This window comes from Motacilla alba, chromosome 3, assembly GCF_015832195.1.
Source record: "Motacilla alba alba isolate MOTALB_02 chromosome 3, Motacilla_alba_V1.0_pri, whole genome shotgun sequence".
Lineage (NCBI taxonomy): Eukaryota > Metazoa > Chordata > Aves > Passeriformes > Motacillidae > Motacilla > Motacilla alba.
The window spans coordinates 36,502,650-36,522,619 of NC_052018.1; the positions used below are offsets into that span (position 1 = coordinate 36,502,650).

At 39.9% G+C, this 19,970-nt stretch overlaps 1 protein-coding gene across 2 annotated transcripts in view; it reads right to left on the reverse strand.

The window, feature by feature from the left end:
- Positions 1-5,928, reverse strand: part of RNGTT (RNA guanylyltransferase and 5'-phosphatase) — a 171,775-nt gene extending 165,847 nt beyond the window's left edge. The window contains exons 1-2 of one of the 2 annotated variants that reach the window (XM_038130525.1): positions 5,694-5,928; positions 15-124 (exon numbers count right to left, since the gene is read on the reverse strand). In XM_038130525.1, the coding sequence (XP_037986453.1) occupies positions 15-124; positions 5,694-5,757 (174 nt within the window). In that variant the 5' untranslated portion in view covers positions 5,758-5,928. The remainder of the gene's footprint in view (positions 1-14; positions 125-5,693) is intronic. The other variant, XM_038130524.1, reaches the window with a different exon arrangement.
- Positions 5,929-19,970: the final 14,042 nt, after the last annotated feature.

Genomic DNA, 19,970 nt, shown 5'->3' on the forward strand with positions numbered 1-19,970 from the left:
AAATTTAACCTTACCTTCAGACTCTTTAAGTAGTTGGATAACATACTCGGGTGAAAACGATTTTCTTCAGCAACCTGTTCATCATATCTTGGTCCTAACATTGTCTTCAAAGGTAAAAACTTCCCTATGAAAGATAATAAAATTTTGTAGTATTTTATGTATATGTACAGTTACAACTTAGCATTTCAAACCAACATACTGAGCATGTTTTAGACATTCACCTTCAATAATAAATAACTTCAGAAATAGTACAGTCAACAGTAAATTGGAATATTTTTTAGTTATGAGTTCTCAGAATTCATCAGTAAGTTTAAAAGTTTAAAGGAAATACAGGTCAGCTCATCTGAAACAGAGTAATTAAACATTTTTAGCTAACTTTTAGTGTGATTTAAGTTGGGAGGGCTACAGCACAACATGATACAGAAAATTTAAACTCAGTACAGCTGAAAACATGAAAACAGCATTTTAAAATAAGGGTTTGTCATCCAATCATGTAAACATCAGTTTTGATTACCTGCAAATATAACATACAGTAAAGATTCCTCCAAAAAAATTTTAGCAACACTCGGTATAGTCTCAAATAAATATCTATCTTCTATGAAATAGACATTAGAAACCACAGAAGACAGACAGATGTGGAAACCATGAAGCTTTATGCAATGGTTAGCTCAGGTTAGATGTTAGTGAACAACATGAAAAAGCCTCACTTTTCCCCTGAGACCATTCCAAAATTTACAGCTAAAAGGAGAGTTATTCTGTTCATACAATCAACACTCCCATTGAACAGTAATAAATTGTAGTCACTTCAACTTATATGACTGCTAGAAAAATTTCACTTTATTGCCCTTTGCCTTTTCATCCCAAGTTACACACCCTCCATCCACCGTGGTAAAGGCTGTTGGGTTGGATACCTCCCCTCCATTTCCTCATTTCTATCTAATTTTCTTGCTTCTTTGTGGTCCTTGTCACTTTCAACACTATCATTCAGCCTTTCTCTCTCTCTATTAGCCCTTCCACTTTAACTTGCAATACTCCTCTGTAGAGACTGATTATGAGAATCCTAAATTTACATGATCTAAACACAAAAATCTATCACCACCATAATTTTTGCAAAACAACATCATGCTTGACAGTTATTTGACTTTGCCACTTGTCACACCCATACTCATTCATTATGAGCACGAAGAATCTAACTAAGCCCTCTTAACCGTGGCACTCAAGAATATGAGCTGCACTGACAAAAGAGTCAATGGCTACAAAAGAAAACCATCATCCTTTACAAGATGCTGGGAAAAAAGAGTGGGAAAAGACAAAGTAGTCTTGTCAGCATCCCCTGCAGCATTTGAATACCTACAGACAGCTGTGGAAGTGATGAATATTTCATATAGAGCCTATTTACTATGACTTTCAAAGCTGAAACACAGATGTTTGGAAGTATTTAGGTGCTCAGCTTCTATAAATTCCAGTTTCTTCTTCTCTACCTGGAAAATTTGCAAGCTGGTTTTTGTACAGATGCTTGAAAAAATTTCTTCCTTGTGTGCATACAAGCCTCTCATTGAGCATCATCAAGCTACTGAAAATCTTAACTTTAAAAAGATTTCTTTCTCATTTTTGAGTAATATGGACAAGTACAAAGGAGGCAGTAGCTACTGTCTCCTCTACAGTTTTGCCTTACATCTTGTGCTAAAGAAGTGATGCAGTAACAGCTGATTACAACTCAACTTAAGCCTCTGTGCATAAGCTTTTGAAGATCAAAAAATCATTTGCTGAATTAGGTGATCCAACAGTAACAAATGATACTTTACATGAACATCAAAGCATCCCAAGTCATTCAAGTACCTCAACTACATTATGACACTAATTATAACTCCTCAATAGAATTTCCAAATTAACTTCAAAATGTTACTGGAACCCTGACAACAGATTATTACCTACTTCCACAATTATGTTCAAATTATTCAAATAGTTCTGGGAAGTGGCTACTAAAAACCATTTTCCAAATTAGTTACCTGTATAACACATGGTATTTCTTTAGGCTGAAAAACAGGTAAAAATTCTAAAAATAAGAGCCCAGTATATCAGAGCTCAAGACAGACATCAAGCAGATAAATCTGAGGGAAATCAAAGTGAACAGTGTAAGACATCACATCTTCTACATGCACATGCTCTAACTTTGTCACATTTTTTATCTTCAAATCTAAATACTAGAGCATACCAGTGAAAAAATACTCTTAATTTAACCTGATTTTCTGTGACATGAAGCTATCAACTCAAAACATGACGTACATGATGTTTAGATTGAGCACTGATTAGGAAGGCTAGACTGGGTAAAGTCTGAGGTTAAGGGAATAAAATTAAATGGTAAAATCCACTATTTGAAAAAACAAAAAAACAAAACAACAGTATCTCTACAAAGTAACAGTTTTCTGATTCAAGAGAACTATGCTGGACCACAGCATCCATTTCACCTAGTATGTCACCACCAACACAGGCCAATAACAGACAACTAGGAAAGTGAGTAAAACAATGACAATCCATCATCATCAATAATACAGATTATTCTCCCCAACTACAACAACCTATAGCTCAGAAACTTCCTGAACCAGAAGCATTACTCTTATTTAAGGTGTTTTCTCATATGCAATATGGATGCTCTCCATAATATCCCACAGTTCTGCATGCTACGTGTGCGTCTAGAACAGGATTTATTAATATACATCAATTGAAGGAAGCTGGAAAACACTGCTGAGACACTTCTCATGCCTTTTCTTACGTATCTTGCTAGCACTTTTCATGGCAAAATTGCCAAGAGAATGAGTTTTCAGTGGTCATGAAAAGCAGATACCTGCTGAGATGGTGCTGCCAAGGCAGTAAGGCTGAAGCAACGTGATCACTTCAGATCTAAGCATTCAGAGAAAGCTCTTTTCATCAAAATGACTGAAGTTCTACTGCAATGCAATAAATGTGAAAATGTGTGATTCTGAGGATAAAACCAGAAAGTGGCAAAAAACTACCAATATTTAAAGAAGTGAACAGGAAAATAATGGGAGACATAGATGAATTCACGTTGTCCAGGATAAAGAGCCCTGTTAACCTGAATTAACCCAATCTCAGCAACAGCAGAGTTTCAGGCCTCATTAGTACTTGTCTTGAGGTCATCTAGAAATTCTAGATGCCACAACCATGAGGCAAGAGCATCACGATCAAACACTCAATGAATATGAGTCCACAGAAGCCATACTCTACTTGCTTAGCAACACTATTACTAATACACTATCACATGGAAATAAAGTCGCACACAGGTGCTTAGGAATCTGATTTAAATACTAATTAAAACTAGAATGTATCATATCTGGGAGATAGTAGCAACATCAATTAAACCCTAAAAATCATCTCCCATAAACGGCTAGATGTCTTTGAATGTAAAAGAGCAAAAAAAGGGAAAAAGACTGATGGCATGCCATTACTTTTGGTAAGTTGTTCACACTAAAAAACTAAAAATCATGTGAACAAGAATGCATCCTGATAAAACACACAAAGAAATGAGCCAAGCACTTTCAGTTTTTTTACTGTGCATTAACTTCCTGTGCATGATTGCATGGAATGGAAAAGAATTACCTTGCAGTTCCTGAATAAACAAACACACAAGCAGTGATGGCACAGCAGATGACACACTGATGACCCTCATTCGTGCTTACTCTAGGTTGCTATTTCTGAGAAACCATGGCTCAAAAGACAGACAAACAAAAGCCACAACTAACAGAGATCAAGAACTTGCTGAGAAGAAAAATACAGAATAAAGAATCATTAGTCTGTTTTTGTTGTGGTCAAAGGCTTAGGCTACCAAATCTCTCTCATTAGATACAAAGTAATGCTTATGGCCATGATCAGGAGAAAGAGATAATGGACATGAGCAATCCAACAACACCGTCATTTAACGGAGCCAAGTCCAGAGAAGTATAAGGAAATTGACTGAAACCAGTAACCCACAAAATGAACAACAGATGTTAAATGCTGACAAATGCCAAATAATGCATATTGATGATTCCTGAGGATTAAACCAACTGAGATGTCTCACCAGGTTCTAAATATAGTCATCAGTATCTTCCATTCCACAACCAGCTGCCATCAAAAAATGTAAGATGATGAGGAAACGTGGGATAGAAAACACAGGAGTTGTAACTATTAAGAAAATCATGGCACAGCACCAGTTTGAATAACACACTGAGTAGCACATATTGTGCTTTGAAAACATACCTTTACATCATCACAGAGAGGGATATGAAAGGAGTGAAAACTAGAAAATACTGGACGGGAAAAAATAACTGGAGGCTGGAACTGCTTGCATTATAAAGAGAAGAAGAACTTGAGAAAACTGAAAAGACAGATGTTTGTTTATCTCATACCAGGCAGCTGGGGAAACCTTCACCTGAAGTCAGTATGATAGCTAACAAGCAATCAAAAATGTGTGTCTAGATGATACTAAATTCACTGGCCACAAGACTAGATACTGAATAACAACCAAGACAGCGCGTTATAGGCAAGAATATCCACGCAGACAGCAACCACTGACAAACCTTGAAATACAAGTGTAACAATGCAGTGTTACACTTTAACTCATTTTCCAGCTAAAGAACTCAGGAGCACATGGGTGACTGGAAGGGCACTGTCAGTCGGCAGAACAACAAATTGACACAGATAAGACTTCAGAGAGCATCCAGGAAAAAAGAGAATCAAACACGGACGAGGCTGCACAGAGGTCTGGTATGACAAAATTGGTCAGGGTGGAGGGGACCACAGAGGGTCATCTGGTCCAACCTCCCTGCTCAAGAAAAGTCGTCCTACAGCACATTGCACAGGACTGCATCCAGGTGGCTCTTGAATATCTCCAGTAAGGGAGAAACAACAATCTCTCTTGGCAATCTGCTCCAGTTCAGTCATCTGCACAGTAAAGAAGCTCTTCCTCATGTTCAGGTAGAACTTTCTGTCCTTCAGTTTCTGCTCATTGCCTCTTGTCCTACTGCTCGGCACCACTAAGAGCCTGGCTCCATCTGCCTGACACCACCTCTTTAGTTATTAATACACATTAATGAGATCCCCTCTCAGTCACCTCTTCTCGAGGCTGAACAAGCTCAGTTCTCTTAGCTTTTACTCCTAAGAAAAATGCTCCAAGCCTCTCATCAACTTAGCAGCTGCAGTAGGGTACCTTCTGCACGCCTTGCTGTCACATCTCTCATCAGATGTGACAGACAGGAAAAGTTTCAGCCTGAAACTGAACCAGTGCGAAGCGAGAGCCCAGCACTAAGGCTCCGGGGGGCAGGAGAGGGCCCGCACCCCCGCACCTCTGGGTGAGCCCGGGGCGAGTCGCTGTCACACGGGGGCACAGACCGAAGGGAGGGCGAGCCCGGCGCTGAAGGCAAAGCGCTGCTGCGGGCCGGGCTTTAGGGAGAACAGCCGCCCAACGGGAGTCAGGTCCAGAACAAACACCGGCCTGGAGCTCGGGGTGGAACACTGCACAGCCCTAGCCCCGGGACAAAGAGCTCCGGCCGGGACAGAGGGACAGAGTGCGAGAGGCCGCGGCGGCCCCCGGCGATGAGGAGCGGGACGGGCGGGCAGCGGGGCGCCGCAGGGGAGGGGGCCGCGCCCGCTGCCGCCCCACGGCCGGGCAGGGCCGGACTGGGCCGGGCGCTCACCTGCCACGGGCTGTCCCCTCCTGGGGCAGTGGAGCCAGCGCGGCGGGATCTTGTTGTAGGACATGGCGGGGCCCGGGCGGCCCCGGGGGGGAGGGAGGGAGGCGGGGAGGGGGCGCGGGGTGCGGGCGGCCCCGGGGCGCTCAGCGGCCCCTCGCCCGCGGCGCCTCCATTCAGACCCGGCTCCGCCTCGGCCGCCGCCGCACACGGAGCGCCGGGAGCCGCTTCCGCTTCCGGGGCTCCGGGACCGGGGGTGGTGCCCGGCCGGGAAGAGGGCAGCGCAAACTAGGGCTCCTCGGCCTGGGAAGGGGAGGCGGTCACCAGCTGGTACAGGCTCCTCCTCTTTGTGCAGAGAGGGGCCGCAAAGCTGGTGAAGGGGCTGGAGCGCGAGTTCTCTGAGAAGCGCCTGAGGGAGCTGGGGGTTTTAGCATGGAGAAAAGGAGGCTCAGGGGAAACCTTACCGCTCTCTACAACTGGCTGAGGGTGGGCTGCAGCCAGCTGGGGTTCGGCCTCTCAGACAGCAGAACGAAAGAACAGTCATAAGCTGCACCAGGGGAGGCTTAGACTGGACAGTAGAAGGAATTTCTTCACAAGGATGATTAGGTATTGGAATGGGCTGCCCAGGGAGGTGGTGAAGTCGCCCTGGAGGTGTTTAAGGAAAGACTGGTTGTGGCACTTGGTGCCATGGTGTTTGGTCATAGGCTGGACTCGATCTCAGAGGACTTTTACAACCTAATTGATTCTGTGATTCCGAGTGAGCCCCTTCGAGCCACTACAGGAAAGTAACAGGACCTAAGCTGGAAGCAGCTGGGGGGATCATTTGCCCAGGCTCAGTCGCAGTCAGCAAAGGCTGATGCAAATGCAGAGTTTACACCGGTCTCGGGGAAGCCTGAGCAAGTGCTTCAAAGAGAATGGAATCCATGGCTACTGAAGTAGCAGGCTGCATCAGGTTTGGGAAATGGCCTGAGCTGAGAATAGCTGGAGGCTTGGACAGACATAATCCCTCAGCTTTTACTTTTTGCCAGATGTTCCCTTATGGCCATAAGTGGATGTGGAAGTAGGTGGATCCTTCTAGTAATGCAGTTTATTCTAATCAGGATGTAACAGGCTAGTGTAGCAGAGATACCTCTGTCCTGGGCCTTCTGTTTCTTTTGTGAAAAAGCACGCCCAGAAAGGTGGCATGCGGAGAGAAACAAATCTTTGTTTCCTTACAGAATGCCAGTGAAAATTCTCTGTGGGCTTTAAGAGGTCTGTTACATGGACTCAGTTCAAGAAATGTAGCCCTGAAGTGTTTGTCCATGTGAAAGGGATATTTAAGGTGTGGCATGGTTTAACTCCTGTAGCAACTAAGCCCACACAGCCACTTACTCTCTCCTGCCTGTAGCGGGATGGGGGAGAGAAGCAGAAGGGTGAAAGTGAGAAAGATCATGGGTTGAAATAAATATAAGGAAAAACAAAGAATTTATTATTTCCCATTGGCAAGCGTGTGTTTAGCCATTTCCAGGAAGATGGGCTTTGTCATTCACAATGGTGACTTGGGAAGAAAAACACCGTAACTTCAAATATCCCCTCTTTCTCCCATTTTTTTATTGCACAGAACAATATATTATATTGCTGAGACAAATTCCTGTGCACCCCCAGCCTGCTCACTGTCAGGGCAACATGAGAAGCAGAAAAGGTCTTGATGCTGTGCAAGACCTATTCAGCATTAGCTAAAGCATTCCAATGTTTCCAATACTGTTTTGATCACAAATGCAAAATGCAGCACCCTACAAGCTACTACCATGAAAATTAATTATCTCAGAGATGCCCGAAAGGCTGGATATAAATCTCCATAGACTGATGTTTATAGAGCAGATATTTGTTTATTTGAGTGCTGGTGGTGAGTGGGATATCTCCTCCGAACTCACCCACCCTTGTCTGTGCTGCGGTATATTTATACAGTAAGTGTTGCTTAGTACCACTGTGTCACTACAACATCATCACATATGTGCCAGAACTAATTTACATAGTATGATCTCATGGTTATTAGATGGTTCTTGCTTGCATCTCCCCAGTTTGGGGGTTGTCAGGGGTCTTTGATGAAGGCTTCCAAGGTCTGCTTCGCATCTGAACTTTTCAACTTTTTCTTCAGAGCATGCCCAGTTATGGTGTTCCTTGGTCTGTCTGGTCTTAACCGGCCTAAATTCTTTGTCTTGTGGCTAATTAGCTTTGCACTTACCAGTTTTTAATTAGTACTATATTTATCCATCTCTAAAGCTATCCACCTGGTGAGTTTTTTCTTTTCGTCTTTTTCTCTATTCAGCATTAAGCAACTAATTAACCATATACTAGCCATTACATTGTATAAAAAGTTATGCTTCATGTTATATAAGTATCAGGTTATATAGATATTTAAAAAGTCATGATTTAGGTTATATTGATATCACATTATATAGATATATCAGGTTACATTGATATATAAAAAGTCATTATTTAGCTTATATTGATGTCTTATAACTCAAGTTATTAAAGCACCTTGTAACTTTGATCTAAGTTACATAAGCATCATCAGCCAAAACCAGTACAGATGGCTTCAGTGAAGCATTAGGAAACAACAGCAATAGCTTATTTTTGTACCTAATTTTCCAGTTACTTACATTTCAGTACTGTTCTCTCTGCACTTTCTGTTTTGCCATAAGCCAGGTGTGCTGCCTTTGCAAGTCAGTAGGTGCCACAGCTTGCAGAACTAACCAGAGTTGTGTGTACAGATATAATAGGAAGCCCTTAGGTTCTATGAATACATTAAAACAATGAAAATAATTTCATCCATCTAGAATTTATTACAAACTTTATTACACATTTTCCTCCTGCATTTTATAACTGGATTTTATTAGACATAGTTTCTTCCCTAGAATATCCCTAGAAATAGAATACTCCCTCAGAGTTCAGTTAGGTAGTTTGCATAACTGAGTCATTAGGTTCCTATACTATGTTAGAAGTTTCTGAATTTTGTCTTCTAATGCTTTTGTCATCATCAGATACTAATCTTCTCATCCTAGCTAAAATTGAAGGTGTTGCTACAGAAAAAGACTCATCATATTATTTTCCCTAACTGCTAAATGCACTTCCATTATAATGTTACTTTGTGCTGTTTGAAATAATTCCCTTTACAGAACAAACAAGCAACAAGTCAGACACCAGGTGGTGCAGAAGACCGGCCAGAAAAGAAAGTGAACCGAATGCAAGGCATGCTCAGAAAGAGTGAGAAGCAAAGAGCAACAGCAAGATACTCAGTATCTGATTTCAGAAAATTGCAAGCAACCTGCAGTAACATCATCACTACAGCAAAATTAGTAACAAAACCATTTGGAGAGGGGAAGATTAGAAAGATACCATGAATGAGCAGTAATCTCATCACCTAGGTTTAAGATTCTGATATGCTTTTGAACAAGTGTAAGAGCTGCAGATCAGAAATATCATGTTTTATATATATAATGCACAGTTGAAATGGGAGGGTAAATTTCATTTAGCAATGCACAAGGCAAGTAATTGTTTACAGTTGATGTTATGTGTTATATGCATATATGGAAATGGACTTTGCAACATTAGACACTTTGACACTATTTATGCAGTCATCTGGTGATGTTTGCCTGTGACATCAAACAATCTTTGTGAACAGGCATGTCCTGCTTGCCTTTATACCAACTGTTAATCTGACTCTTCTGGTGTACCAGCAGAGGAATCCAAGTCCCTCGTGTCTTCCTGTGATGTTCCAAAGCTGACATAGCTGTGTCTGAACAAGGGCTGTGAGGGTGGCTGTAGTGGTCATTTCAAGTATTGCTTCAAGAAAACAACTGCAAAGTGTTAATAGTCAATTACATAACATTCCTCTTTACTGTATATCAATTTTATTTTAGAGGTACTTAGATGCTTGTACACTTAATTCTGGTTTCTGCTCACCAATTTTAATCATTTTCCTGGCAGAGCAGACACTACAATAAAGAAGTCATTTTCCCAGGATACAGCTCATCCTCTGTGCCATGGGTATCGCTGCTTTGGTTTCAGTTCAGCCATGTTGGTTTAGGTAGTAGGGAGCTGAGTTTTTGTTCTTACTTTACTTTAAACCATTAAAAGAATACCACACAGGAACCACACACACACATCTTTACTCTTTTTCCTAATTACATACTGAACATTTACCCAAATTGTTGCTGATGAATAATTTCACACTTTTAATGTCATAAATTATGTAGAAACTTATAATATTAATATAAGTTACCTTTTCACAGAAAATGAATAAATTAGATACTTCTCCTGACAGAAGAACACATGGTGTTGCCCTCTTCTATAGTGATACAGGTCAATGACCCTATTACTCCTTTGCTTCGGTATGGCATTATTTTCTATGTGCTCATAAAGAAATAATGAATACAATAAGAAAAACATCCCTTGGGATGCTCTATGAAACACTTCTGACTCTATCTAGTAAATATATTTCTGGAAAAAAACCCAAGTAAAACCCCCCCCAACAAACAGATTAGTAGCTAAACTGAGGTTGCAAAAGGATTTAATTAAGGGAAAGTAACTGTGAAAGAAGGTAACTGTATGCAAACATGATTCATATAATATTGTTTTTCCACTTTGTGGTGTAGGTGTTCACTTGGAAAGAGACTCAATGCCATAAACTCCTAAGTACATGGAACATAGAAAAATATGGTTTTTATTTACTGATTCAATTGATCTATTCCTTGCTTATTGGTTTAATGTTCATGGCAAACTGACTTAGGGGTACAGTGTTCCTTTGTGACTGATCTCAGCATGCATGAATCTTTTGTGGGGATGGGTGAGTACTGGTGAATAAATATTTTAACTTTTTTGCTGTAGTTGTATTTTATTGCAATAGTACTTACATTCTAATGGTATCATAAGAAAAAAACCCATCTGAAAATAGAAAAATTGAAGCACAGTTTTAGATTTCAGTGGAAGTTAATATTATAGTTGCTTGTGGTTATATTCTCTAACATATATAGGCTTCTAAATTAAAAAATGCATGAGTATGCACTGACTCTTAAAAATGAAAAGAAAATTCTAGGAACACAACATTTTAAATTGATTCCTGTTTGTTTGGTGTCAACAAATATTTAAGAACCTAACTTCTGAGACAAATAATATTTTCAGGTTTGAAAATGAAAGTAAGACTTATAAAGAAAGTTATTTTATTCCTTATGTGTATACAATTTGAAAAATGGATGTTGAAACAAAGTTTTGAGTGCCACAATATATTTGAGAAAATAAAATGTCATTTATAGTGTTGTTTCTACAGAGAGCTTTGAGAGAAAGTCAACAAAATTACCCGTCTTTAGTCTTCGTGACATTAGGGGGCGTTACAACCTCACAGACTGAGAATGATGTAAGTTAAAGTACAGATACTTTTCCTGTCCAAAGTAAACAGGGAACAGCATAAAATAGCAAAATCAACTCCTGGAATCATTCCCTAGTGCAAGATTATGATACAATTATTAATAAAATTTCAAACAGAAACAATCCAGCCATTCAGTAGAATATAGACTACACCCTCCTTTTTCTAAGAGTAATGAAATTAACAGACTAATGGATGCTATATATGCAGCCTCCTCTCAAGTCTATTTAAATCTTGAAGCTTCCTTTCAGCTGAAGCCTCTAAGGTATCACAGTGATAGTTCAATCAGTGGAGTGAATCTCTGTATGGGCAGGGAGCACAGAGTGAACTTGGGACAGAGCTGCTTTAAATCCAGGTCCCTGGACTGGGTATCATGCTTGGGATAATTACCATAAGCTATCAGTCTACACCACCAAACACGTGTGTGCTGCACCGATGACATGTAAATCTCACACTGCAAGGGGAAACATTGCCAGTCTTAGACAAGACATGCAGACGTGGCAGATGATTTACTTGGTAGATGATTTACTCAGCAGATCTATCCGGGAAGAAGGTGTCTGTCCAGAGCATTGGTGTGCTTGAAGAGGGACAACAGCTGTGACTACATGCACTGATTTGCAGGCCTGAAAAACAAGATGCCTTACTATTGATCCTCTGCAGCTGAAATGATAGTGTGTTTGATGTAACAGAGATAAGAAGCTGGACAACAAGCTTATAGGCAAGATGCCTATCATTCCTGGAAAACTAACACTGGTCTCCCTAGTGTTCTTACACTTTGACCTAGACAACTGAGGCCTTACTTGCATCAGCTCAGAAGGATAATTTTCAATGGACATCCATACTGTAAAAAATATCCACCTGTAACATTGAAGAGTATGTATTCTACTGCACAAAATGAATCATATGATAGTAGGGTGCTTTGAGTACGGATGAAGTAATCAAACCATCAAAATGTCACGATGGGAAATGACTTGTAGAGGGCAAAGTATGACATGATATATGAGAAACTCATCTAATTTAATTAAGTGGAAAGTATGACTCATAGTCTTTGTAGCTGGGCTGGGGAGTGACTGGATTCCACAAAGTAGAGCAGTGTTCTGATGCTACACTTTCTAGTTTCTCTACTGCCTGAATATGGACACCTTAGTAAGAAGCTTGCCCTGACTGGAGGCTGTGGTTAAAACTAATGGAGTAACTGCGGTCCTGGTTAGTGCAGGAGGCAGACTGGAGCAGGAATAGCTGCTAGAGTGTTATCACTTCTCTACAGCCTGAAATAGCAGAGAGTGGCACTGTTTCAGCTTATAAACCTGCATACATGATGATTAAGATCTGGGTTCCTATACTAGCAGAAATCTTTCTCATGTGATCAGTCACACAAAGAAATTATGATTACCCGTAGGCTCTCTCAGACTTTCTGCATCATAATTTTGTACATACAGATATATATGCTATGATTTTGTATGTGAATGTATAGCCTGTGAAGAATAATACATGTAGGAGCTATAATAAAGTACCTGAGGGAAAAAAAAACAAAACAAAAAACAAACAAAAAAACCAGACTTGATTTTATTTGTAAGACCTTATTATACAAAATATGTGTAACATACGAAAGTAAATGAAGACCACAGTCTTTCTTTTGAGGTTCTTGAAGTCTTGAAAATACCCCAAGAAACTGGCCAAAGGCAAAGAAAAGGAATACAGACTAAAGCAGAGGGATCAGCCTGACAGTCCCACAGGCTTTTTAAAAATCAAATCTGAATATACATATATTCAGTACAAATTAAGTTATGGTAATATGTATTTATGGTTATATATATAATCAGATGTTCAAATGTTGCTCTTGTGAGGTTAGTTTCGCTTTCTGTTAGTACGCATTGTGGAACAAGCTGTACAAGAACACATGCTACTCTTTCCCAAAAAAGCCTCACTCCAAAGTAGAGAGAGGGACGCGTATCCTACATCTGCAGCACCACTGATCTAGAGAACTTTAAGAATAAACTGGTGAATTTCATTTTAAATAATGATGTTGAATAGGTTGTAAATTCTTGTCATCCAAGCATTCCTTAGAGAAAGGGAAAATTTTTTTTTTGTTTGGAATATGTCTGTAACTTTCTATGCTCCCTTCACATTCTCACCACTTTAGGCTTCAAGGAACAATGATATTTTATGAGGGACATGATGGAATAGACTTGGCCTCAGAGAACATAGTGCCTGTGGTCCATTGCTATTCATACAGCTACAGTTGGAGTCAATGCCATGTCTTTCCACTGCTGGTTTTACCTACTGCAACTAGGTTAAGATTAATGAAAAAAAACACTTAACATCCTTATCCTCAAACCTTCACTCCATGTGGAAAATGTCCTTGTCCAGATGGACTTTTAAGGAATTACTCAGAGAGATTAAGTTCCTCGAGAAAGGGAAGGAGGTAAGAAAATTACTCTGTACTGGCCCGAAATGAATTTCCAAGATCTCTGAGTAGTTTCAAGTTTTGGGTTTGCAATCTGTACACTCTGAAAGAGTTCAGGCTGTTACTGGAAAATGTTAACACTTCATTAGAAAAGTCACTTTGTGAAGTCCTGTATCTAGCTCAGCCCTGCAGAAACAGCTTCTCAAAAATCCCCTTTGGGAGAAAAATCCTCACATGTCCTTCTACTTTCTGGGAGTTAGATCTGCTAAAATGATTATAATATTGTAATTTTTTAATATAATTTGATGCTTTGTCAGAGATCCACTATGTCACACATTCTAGGCTTTCCAAACCTCAGTGAAAGACTTATTAATGAATTTAGGCCTGGCCTATGCATGTTCTCTAACACGGAGAATTAGAAAAACATGCCAGCATGTGTTGCTGCACAACAGCAAAGAGTCATGAACAGAACTAAAAATGATTAATTAAATGTAAATTACTGAACAACGACACAGAGATGAAGGTACCCAAATGAGTACAAACAATGCTGGTCATACACAAGGTTATGCTGTTTTCAAATAGGAAGCCTGTTTTGATTATTTATCTCTGATTCAAAGTTTGATTACCATAGAGGGAACAGGGAGAACGAAAAGACAAGACATTTTGTCCTGAAAAACAGCCCACTTCATTATTTTCTATTCTTCTCTGTACTGCAATTGTATCAGCTTTGAAACGGGTAGAGCTGTTGCTAGGTGATCTTCTTTATCCACTTTGTAGCTGAAATTTCAGCCAGGCTGAAAAGAGTTTTTTTTATCTCTAACAGCATAAAATTAAATTCTGAGGCATTAATAACTGTTTTCAATGCAACCCTGCTTCTAACTATGGGCCTCTTTCCTCGGGCCAACCCAACCACCAGCACAAGCAGCGCACTTTCGTGGGCTGCGGGTCAACATGATTTAAGTGGTAGCAGCTGCAAACCCTCCCTGAGCATTTCCCTTATCTCAGCTGTGTGCATCTGGCTGGAACACCCTTTCTTCTCCACAAGGATTCCTCCCTTGTGCTGAGCAACTGTCTGTGCAGTGGGACAAGGCTGGGAATCAATGCAGCCAAAAAAACAAATAAGTCTTCCACTCCCTCCTTGCTTGGCTCAGCTGGGTGGAGTTCCTCACTCTGTTTTGTTTTGTGGCTGCACAAGGAGTCTGGATAAACTCAGAGGGAAATGCAGTGGATGAAAAGGAACAAGTGGGCATGACTCGGGCAGGAGAGGAGCTGTTCAGGCTGCTTTAACACATGCCTGGCATTGCAGACAAATATTAAAACAGAGCCTCAGATTTTCTTAGGTTTGTGATCTACCAAGGAAATCTGGGTCAGCTTTATGTGTAAAGCTGAACTAATTGAAGTTAGAACTGACATTATTAATCGATCTTGAAACAAACATGTCAGTTATACTAAACAAAAAAATGAGGGGGGAATTTTACTGCTGTGTCTCTTCAGATTTGCAATATAGGAAAGATAAACTCAGGACAGTTCTCACATAACCACAGACAGCAAACTGGGGTTATATCCCCTATTGTTCCTGATCTAGCTATGTTTTGTTCCATCTGTTACTGACACGCAGGGTCACCATAAACAATTTTTTTTTTAGTTTTGGGTGGCAAAACTACATCTACAAAAATTAGCAATTTTTTTTTTCTACAGGGTGAGGGCTACAAAGGATGGTTCAATTACATTCATCGTCATCTGTTTAATGTCAAATATTATTTTCTTCTACATGACCCATAACATCCAAAACCCTGATAAGTAACTGTCTATCCAGTTTCAACAGCATTAGTCACCTTGGAGATACAGAAATTTCTGTATCAGGTGGCCTGCAGTGAGTACTTGCCAGCCCCGCAGATCCACCCCAGACAATCTGTGGTGGTACAAGCAATCTACCACCTGGCCTATTTATTCTTTATTCTACCTTCTAAAGAAACCTGGAGCCGAGCTTGCAGAGCTCCCTGTGGGATCGCTGATCTCTTTGTGCCTTAAGGGCATGCCACTTCTGCAGCAGCTCGAAAAAACTGTTCTGCAGTGAGAACTCACTTTCAATCGCACCTGCTATTGAATAGGTTGCCAAAATACAAGTATTTCAGCCTACTAGCACACTGGCTGAGCCAACACGATGTACACACAAAGTACATTTGTTAATTTACTTTCTTAGAAGTTGTTCAGAACAAGTGTAACCTGGAAAAAAGAATCTACTAACCAGGAAGGAAAGCTGAGAATGAAAAAAAAGGCCTCAGTAGTAGCATTCCCTGAGTGAACTGTTAAGAACTGAAAAGGGGAAAAAAAAAAAAAAAAAAAAAAGCCTAACACATAAAACAGTGTAACAGAGAAACCTTTTGATAGGACTCCCCAGTGTTTGCATCATCCAGCTACCTTTTCACAGAAGTAATACAGGTTTTCTAGCAGGCAGCAGTGACAAGTCATGCTGCTGTACGTCCATCATGCATGTGTAACACGGAGTTATGTTCAATCCAGAAAACTTCTGTTTCCCAGGTATTGTGCAAATGGATATCAGCAGGATACTTAATTCAAAGTCTCATTACAGATTGGTAGAGAAACAAATATAGTTTTGTCCCACTCTTGTTTTGTCTGTTAGCCAAGCTGAACTATTTCTGATACAAAGAGTTAACCCTTATCTTGAAGCACAGCTTATAAATAATCAAGGACAAACAGCATGCACAAGTGATTTCACAACTGTAAATGCTGATGAATGAATGCCGCAACCAAAAATTCCTACGGTGCTACGTAAATTCCAGTAGTCATCAACAAGTTACACAAACTTTCTGGTTTATATTAACACATAAGGGAAACATGTTCCATGACTCCTACTTTACTGAGTGTCCCAATCAGTTGCCTCACTGTTCAGTTAAAGTGTAAGAAACAGACCCTAGCACTGGGCTGAAGTCTTTGCAATCATTGCTGATGGGTATTTTACATACTAAGATTGTACATACTTATTAAGATCTGCACAGCTGACCATTATTAAAAACTGAATTTTAACAACTTTTAAGCTTGACTTTTTACAGCTGTTCTACCCAATACAGTCCAACATTAATTTTTGTTTTGAAACAGATGTTTTATCCCTTATGTAGAATTAGTGTTTTGGTCATGATTTGCATTTTTTCCATTGTCTGTGCAGCACAGACAGTATGAATAATTTTGTTAAAAAGGAATTGATTTGCCATATTAAAGTATGTACATATGATTCTTAGTGAACAAAAGAAAGGAACTGCTTTGGCATATCTTATACTCCAAACATTCCATCCCATCCTTTTTTACCACTATTTCTTTCCAAGGTCTGTTGCAGGTAATAAATATAACACATCCCATTGAGTTTCATAACTTCCACAAAAATACATCCAGCTCTTTGTAAAGTCAGCAAAAGCCCTGTGTGAATGCATGCCAAAATGTGGGCAGGAGACCAGAATTTCTTTTAGCAGTAGCCTTACTACAGTATTTACTTAATCTTTCTATGATTAAAAAGAAAAACAATACAGTTTGCTTTGGGGACTTGCACATATTGCATCACCTCACCATGTCACATCCTATTTGGTGTTCTAGAAAGCCAGTACTGGGAGCCTACGTAAGCAGCAGCTGATTGATTTGCACCTCTCTTACCAGATACATCACAGCACTCACAGTTATACTAGTCTTATTTTGCAAGTAGTTTGTAATTTTTATTTGCATTTGTTGGCCTATTGTTAAAATAAATAAGAACCAAATAATGACCTAGCTCTCTCCAATTACAGATATTAAATTTTTCTATAATGCCTCCTGTTTAGTATAATTATCTGCTATATACATAGTTTCTGATTTGCCAGTGCCTGTGGTTTGATTTTAAAGCAAGCAGTTGGTGGTGGCTATTCTGGATACAAGAAGCATGGCAGAAGACAGCAGCAAGGAATTACAGAAGAAAGCATAAGGTAATTTATTGTGACATTTTAAGGGCTAAAGGAATGTATGACATCAAAAGAAAATAGATCAGGTAGGCAGCAGAAGCATCGGCCAGAACCTGCAGATAGCCATTTGAAATTTGAGGCAAACAGAAATGAAAAACAACAAGGGCAGCCAGGCAACTGAGCTAATAAGGCTGGTGCTTTGCCAGTTCGATAACACAGATGTAGTAAGTCATGCAATTGCAGACAGAAGATAAGTGGGATCAAAGAACAGCACCGAGAACTGATGAGGTCCAGAACAAGGTTTTGCCGGGGGAAATGGGGTACAGCTTGTGGCTGTCGAAAATGGTGAACGGGGCAGGGGAAGGAGGGGGTGGGGACATAGTTGTAACTTTCCAGTTCCTCTCAGCAGACAAAAGAAAGCTGATGGCAGCAGAGCAGGAGAGATGAAAGGCTTGTAGTTGCACATCTCTTTCTTTAAAGAGGGAAACAAAACCAAACTAGATCGGTATCATCAACTATAAATGGCATGCAGGAAGAGTTTTGGAAAATGGAAAATCACAATGTTGCTCAGTGGTGAGAAACTCCCCATCCCTTCCAGCTGAGGACACGTCACTGGAAAAGTCCCAGTCTGGGGGAAAAAGAATCCTCTGAGTAAACAAATTGCATAGGCAGTGAAAACAGAAAGTGGAACAAAGTCAAATGATACTTTGGCTTTAAAGGAGTTTATTTTCAGGTTAGCATTTCCTTGAATGGCATCAGCTCAAGTTCAGACAAGAAAAATCTCATTGCAGTGAAAATGGCTGGTAAACTTCACTGCTGGTAAAAGCCCATTGAAAGAAAGTTCATTTATTAAAAATCTAGGATTTCAACCTGAGAGTTCTTGAATTTTCAGCTACTGAGTGTAGTAAAATGATCCCACTGACAAACCAGATACCCAGGATTGGGCAAGTTTGTGGATTTTTTTTTTCCCCCTTAATTTACATGTATTTCTAGACAAAGAAGTCCTTAACTAAACCCTTCTAAACAACTCCCTGGGCATGGCTCTTTGTCTTGCAAGCAAGTTCAGTGGTGAGAATTTTTCCAGCTTGTCTATAAAGAAAACAAGGGGAAAACTTTCTCAGTGACAATGAGACAAGAAATACAGTGTTGAAAAAAATTCTAGAATTCTTACCTCTCTAACTAGCATTCATAAAAACAAAAATACTGACATAAATTATTACCCTTCTCTGATAAAAATCTACTTTCAACAAAGGTACTTCATAGTAATTAATCACAGCAACGTTAACTCAAATTCTGGAAACAATTACAGTGGTAGCACTTTGCAGCTGTAATTGAGGAAAATAATCAAGATACTTTTACCTTTGCTTTTCTGCTCCCCCACTTAATAACTGCTGCTGTGTCCTGGCTTATGTATATGACAGTCCAACCCTGGTAGCAAACCTATTCACATTCTCTCCGATTTGGGAAGAGGATCAATTAAGAGTCTTTGGGCAAAGAGGTTATGAGTTTTTTGTTTGTTTATCATATAGCTTCGAATGTGTATAAATAGTAGAAGGGAAACAGAACTTCAGGAAGGTTTCAAATTTTGGTTATAATTTTCTTGTCACAAGATAAGGGTAATGTTACTGCTGTTGCAACAGGGGGCACAAGGATCTTGACTGCTAAGGTGGGAGCTCAGGGCTCAAGTCCATTGATCACATCTCTAGTTTTGGAGCTTCAAACAACAGAGAGCCACAGTGACAAAAGCTTTCCTGAGGTAGTGAGCTGAAGGGGCAAATGTGAAATTCAGTCGCGTTTCAATTCCTGCATCTGACGCAGTTACTGCATTAAGCTTTCTAAAAGAGAAGCGTCATCAATTTTCCATGTGTGCTCTTACATGCATGCAGGAGGTTCCAGGATGTGGCTAGGCTGGGGACAATGCCAGAAGTACAGACAATGCTCGCAAAAATGTACTAATTGGACTAATTCATACTTATTATAGGAATGTTCTTTTCTCTAAGTAATTTTCAGGCAACAAAACCAGGTTGTGACAGTATTGTAAACATGATCTGCTGTTCTTTTAAAGTTCTTTTTTTCATGAGTACACACTGCGGTTGATCAGGACAAGGTAGTGTGGCATCTGACAGCCAAAACCTGTCTTATGTTGGATGATACCTATTGCAAGAGATGTCTGTCTCTCCAGTTTTGGCTAACACATTTTGCTAGAAGAATTAATCTTACTCCTCTGGAGACCTGTTGATAATTTAGAAGCCTTGCCATTTTTTGTCTTTTGGTAATACAACCATGCTGTTTGAAACCATTTCAAAATAGTTGCATCTGTAATGCGAAGAGGTTTGTTCTTGGATTCAACTCACATGCTGTTCCTCACACTGGTAACTCCGTCAAGACCTTACTCATGGGAGTATGTACCACCTAAAAGCTGCTCATTGCAGCCAAAAATATTGCTTATTTTAGACACAAGACACACAAAGAGTTGATGTATTTACTTATTGAACATTTGATGCAGTTAAGCAACACTGGGGGAA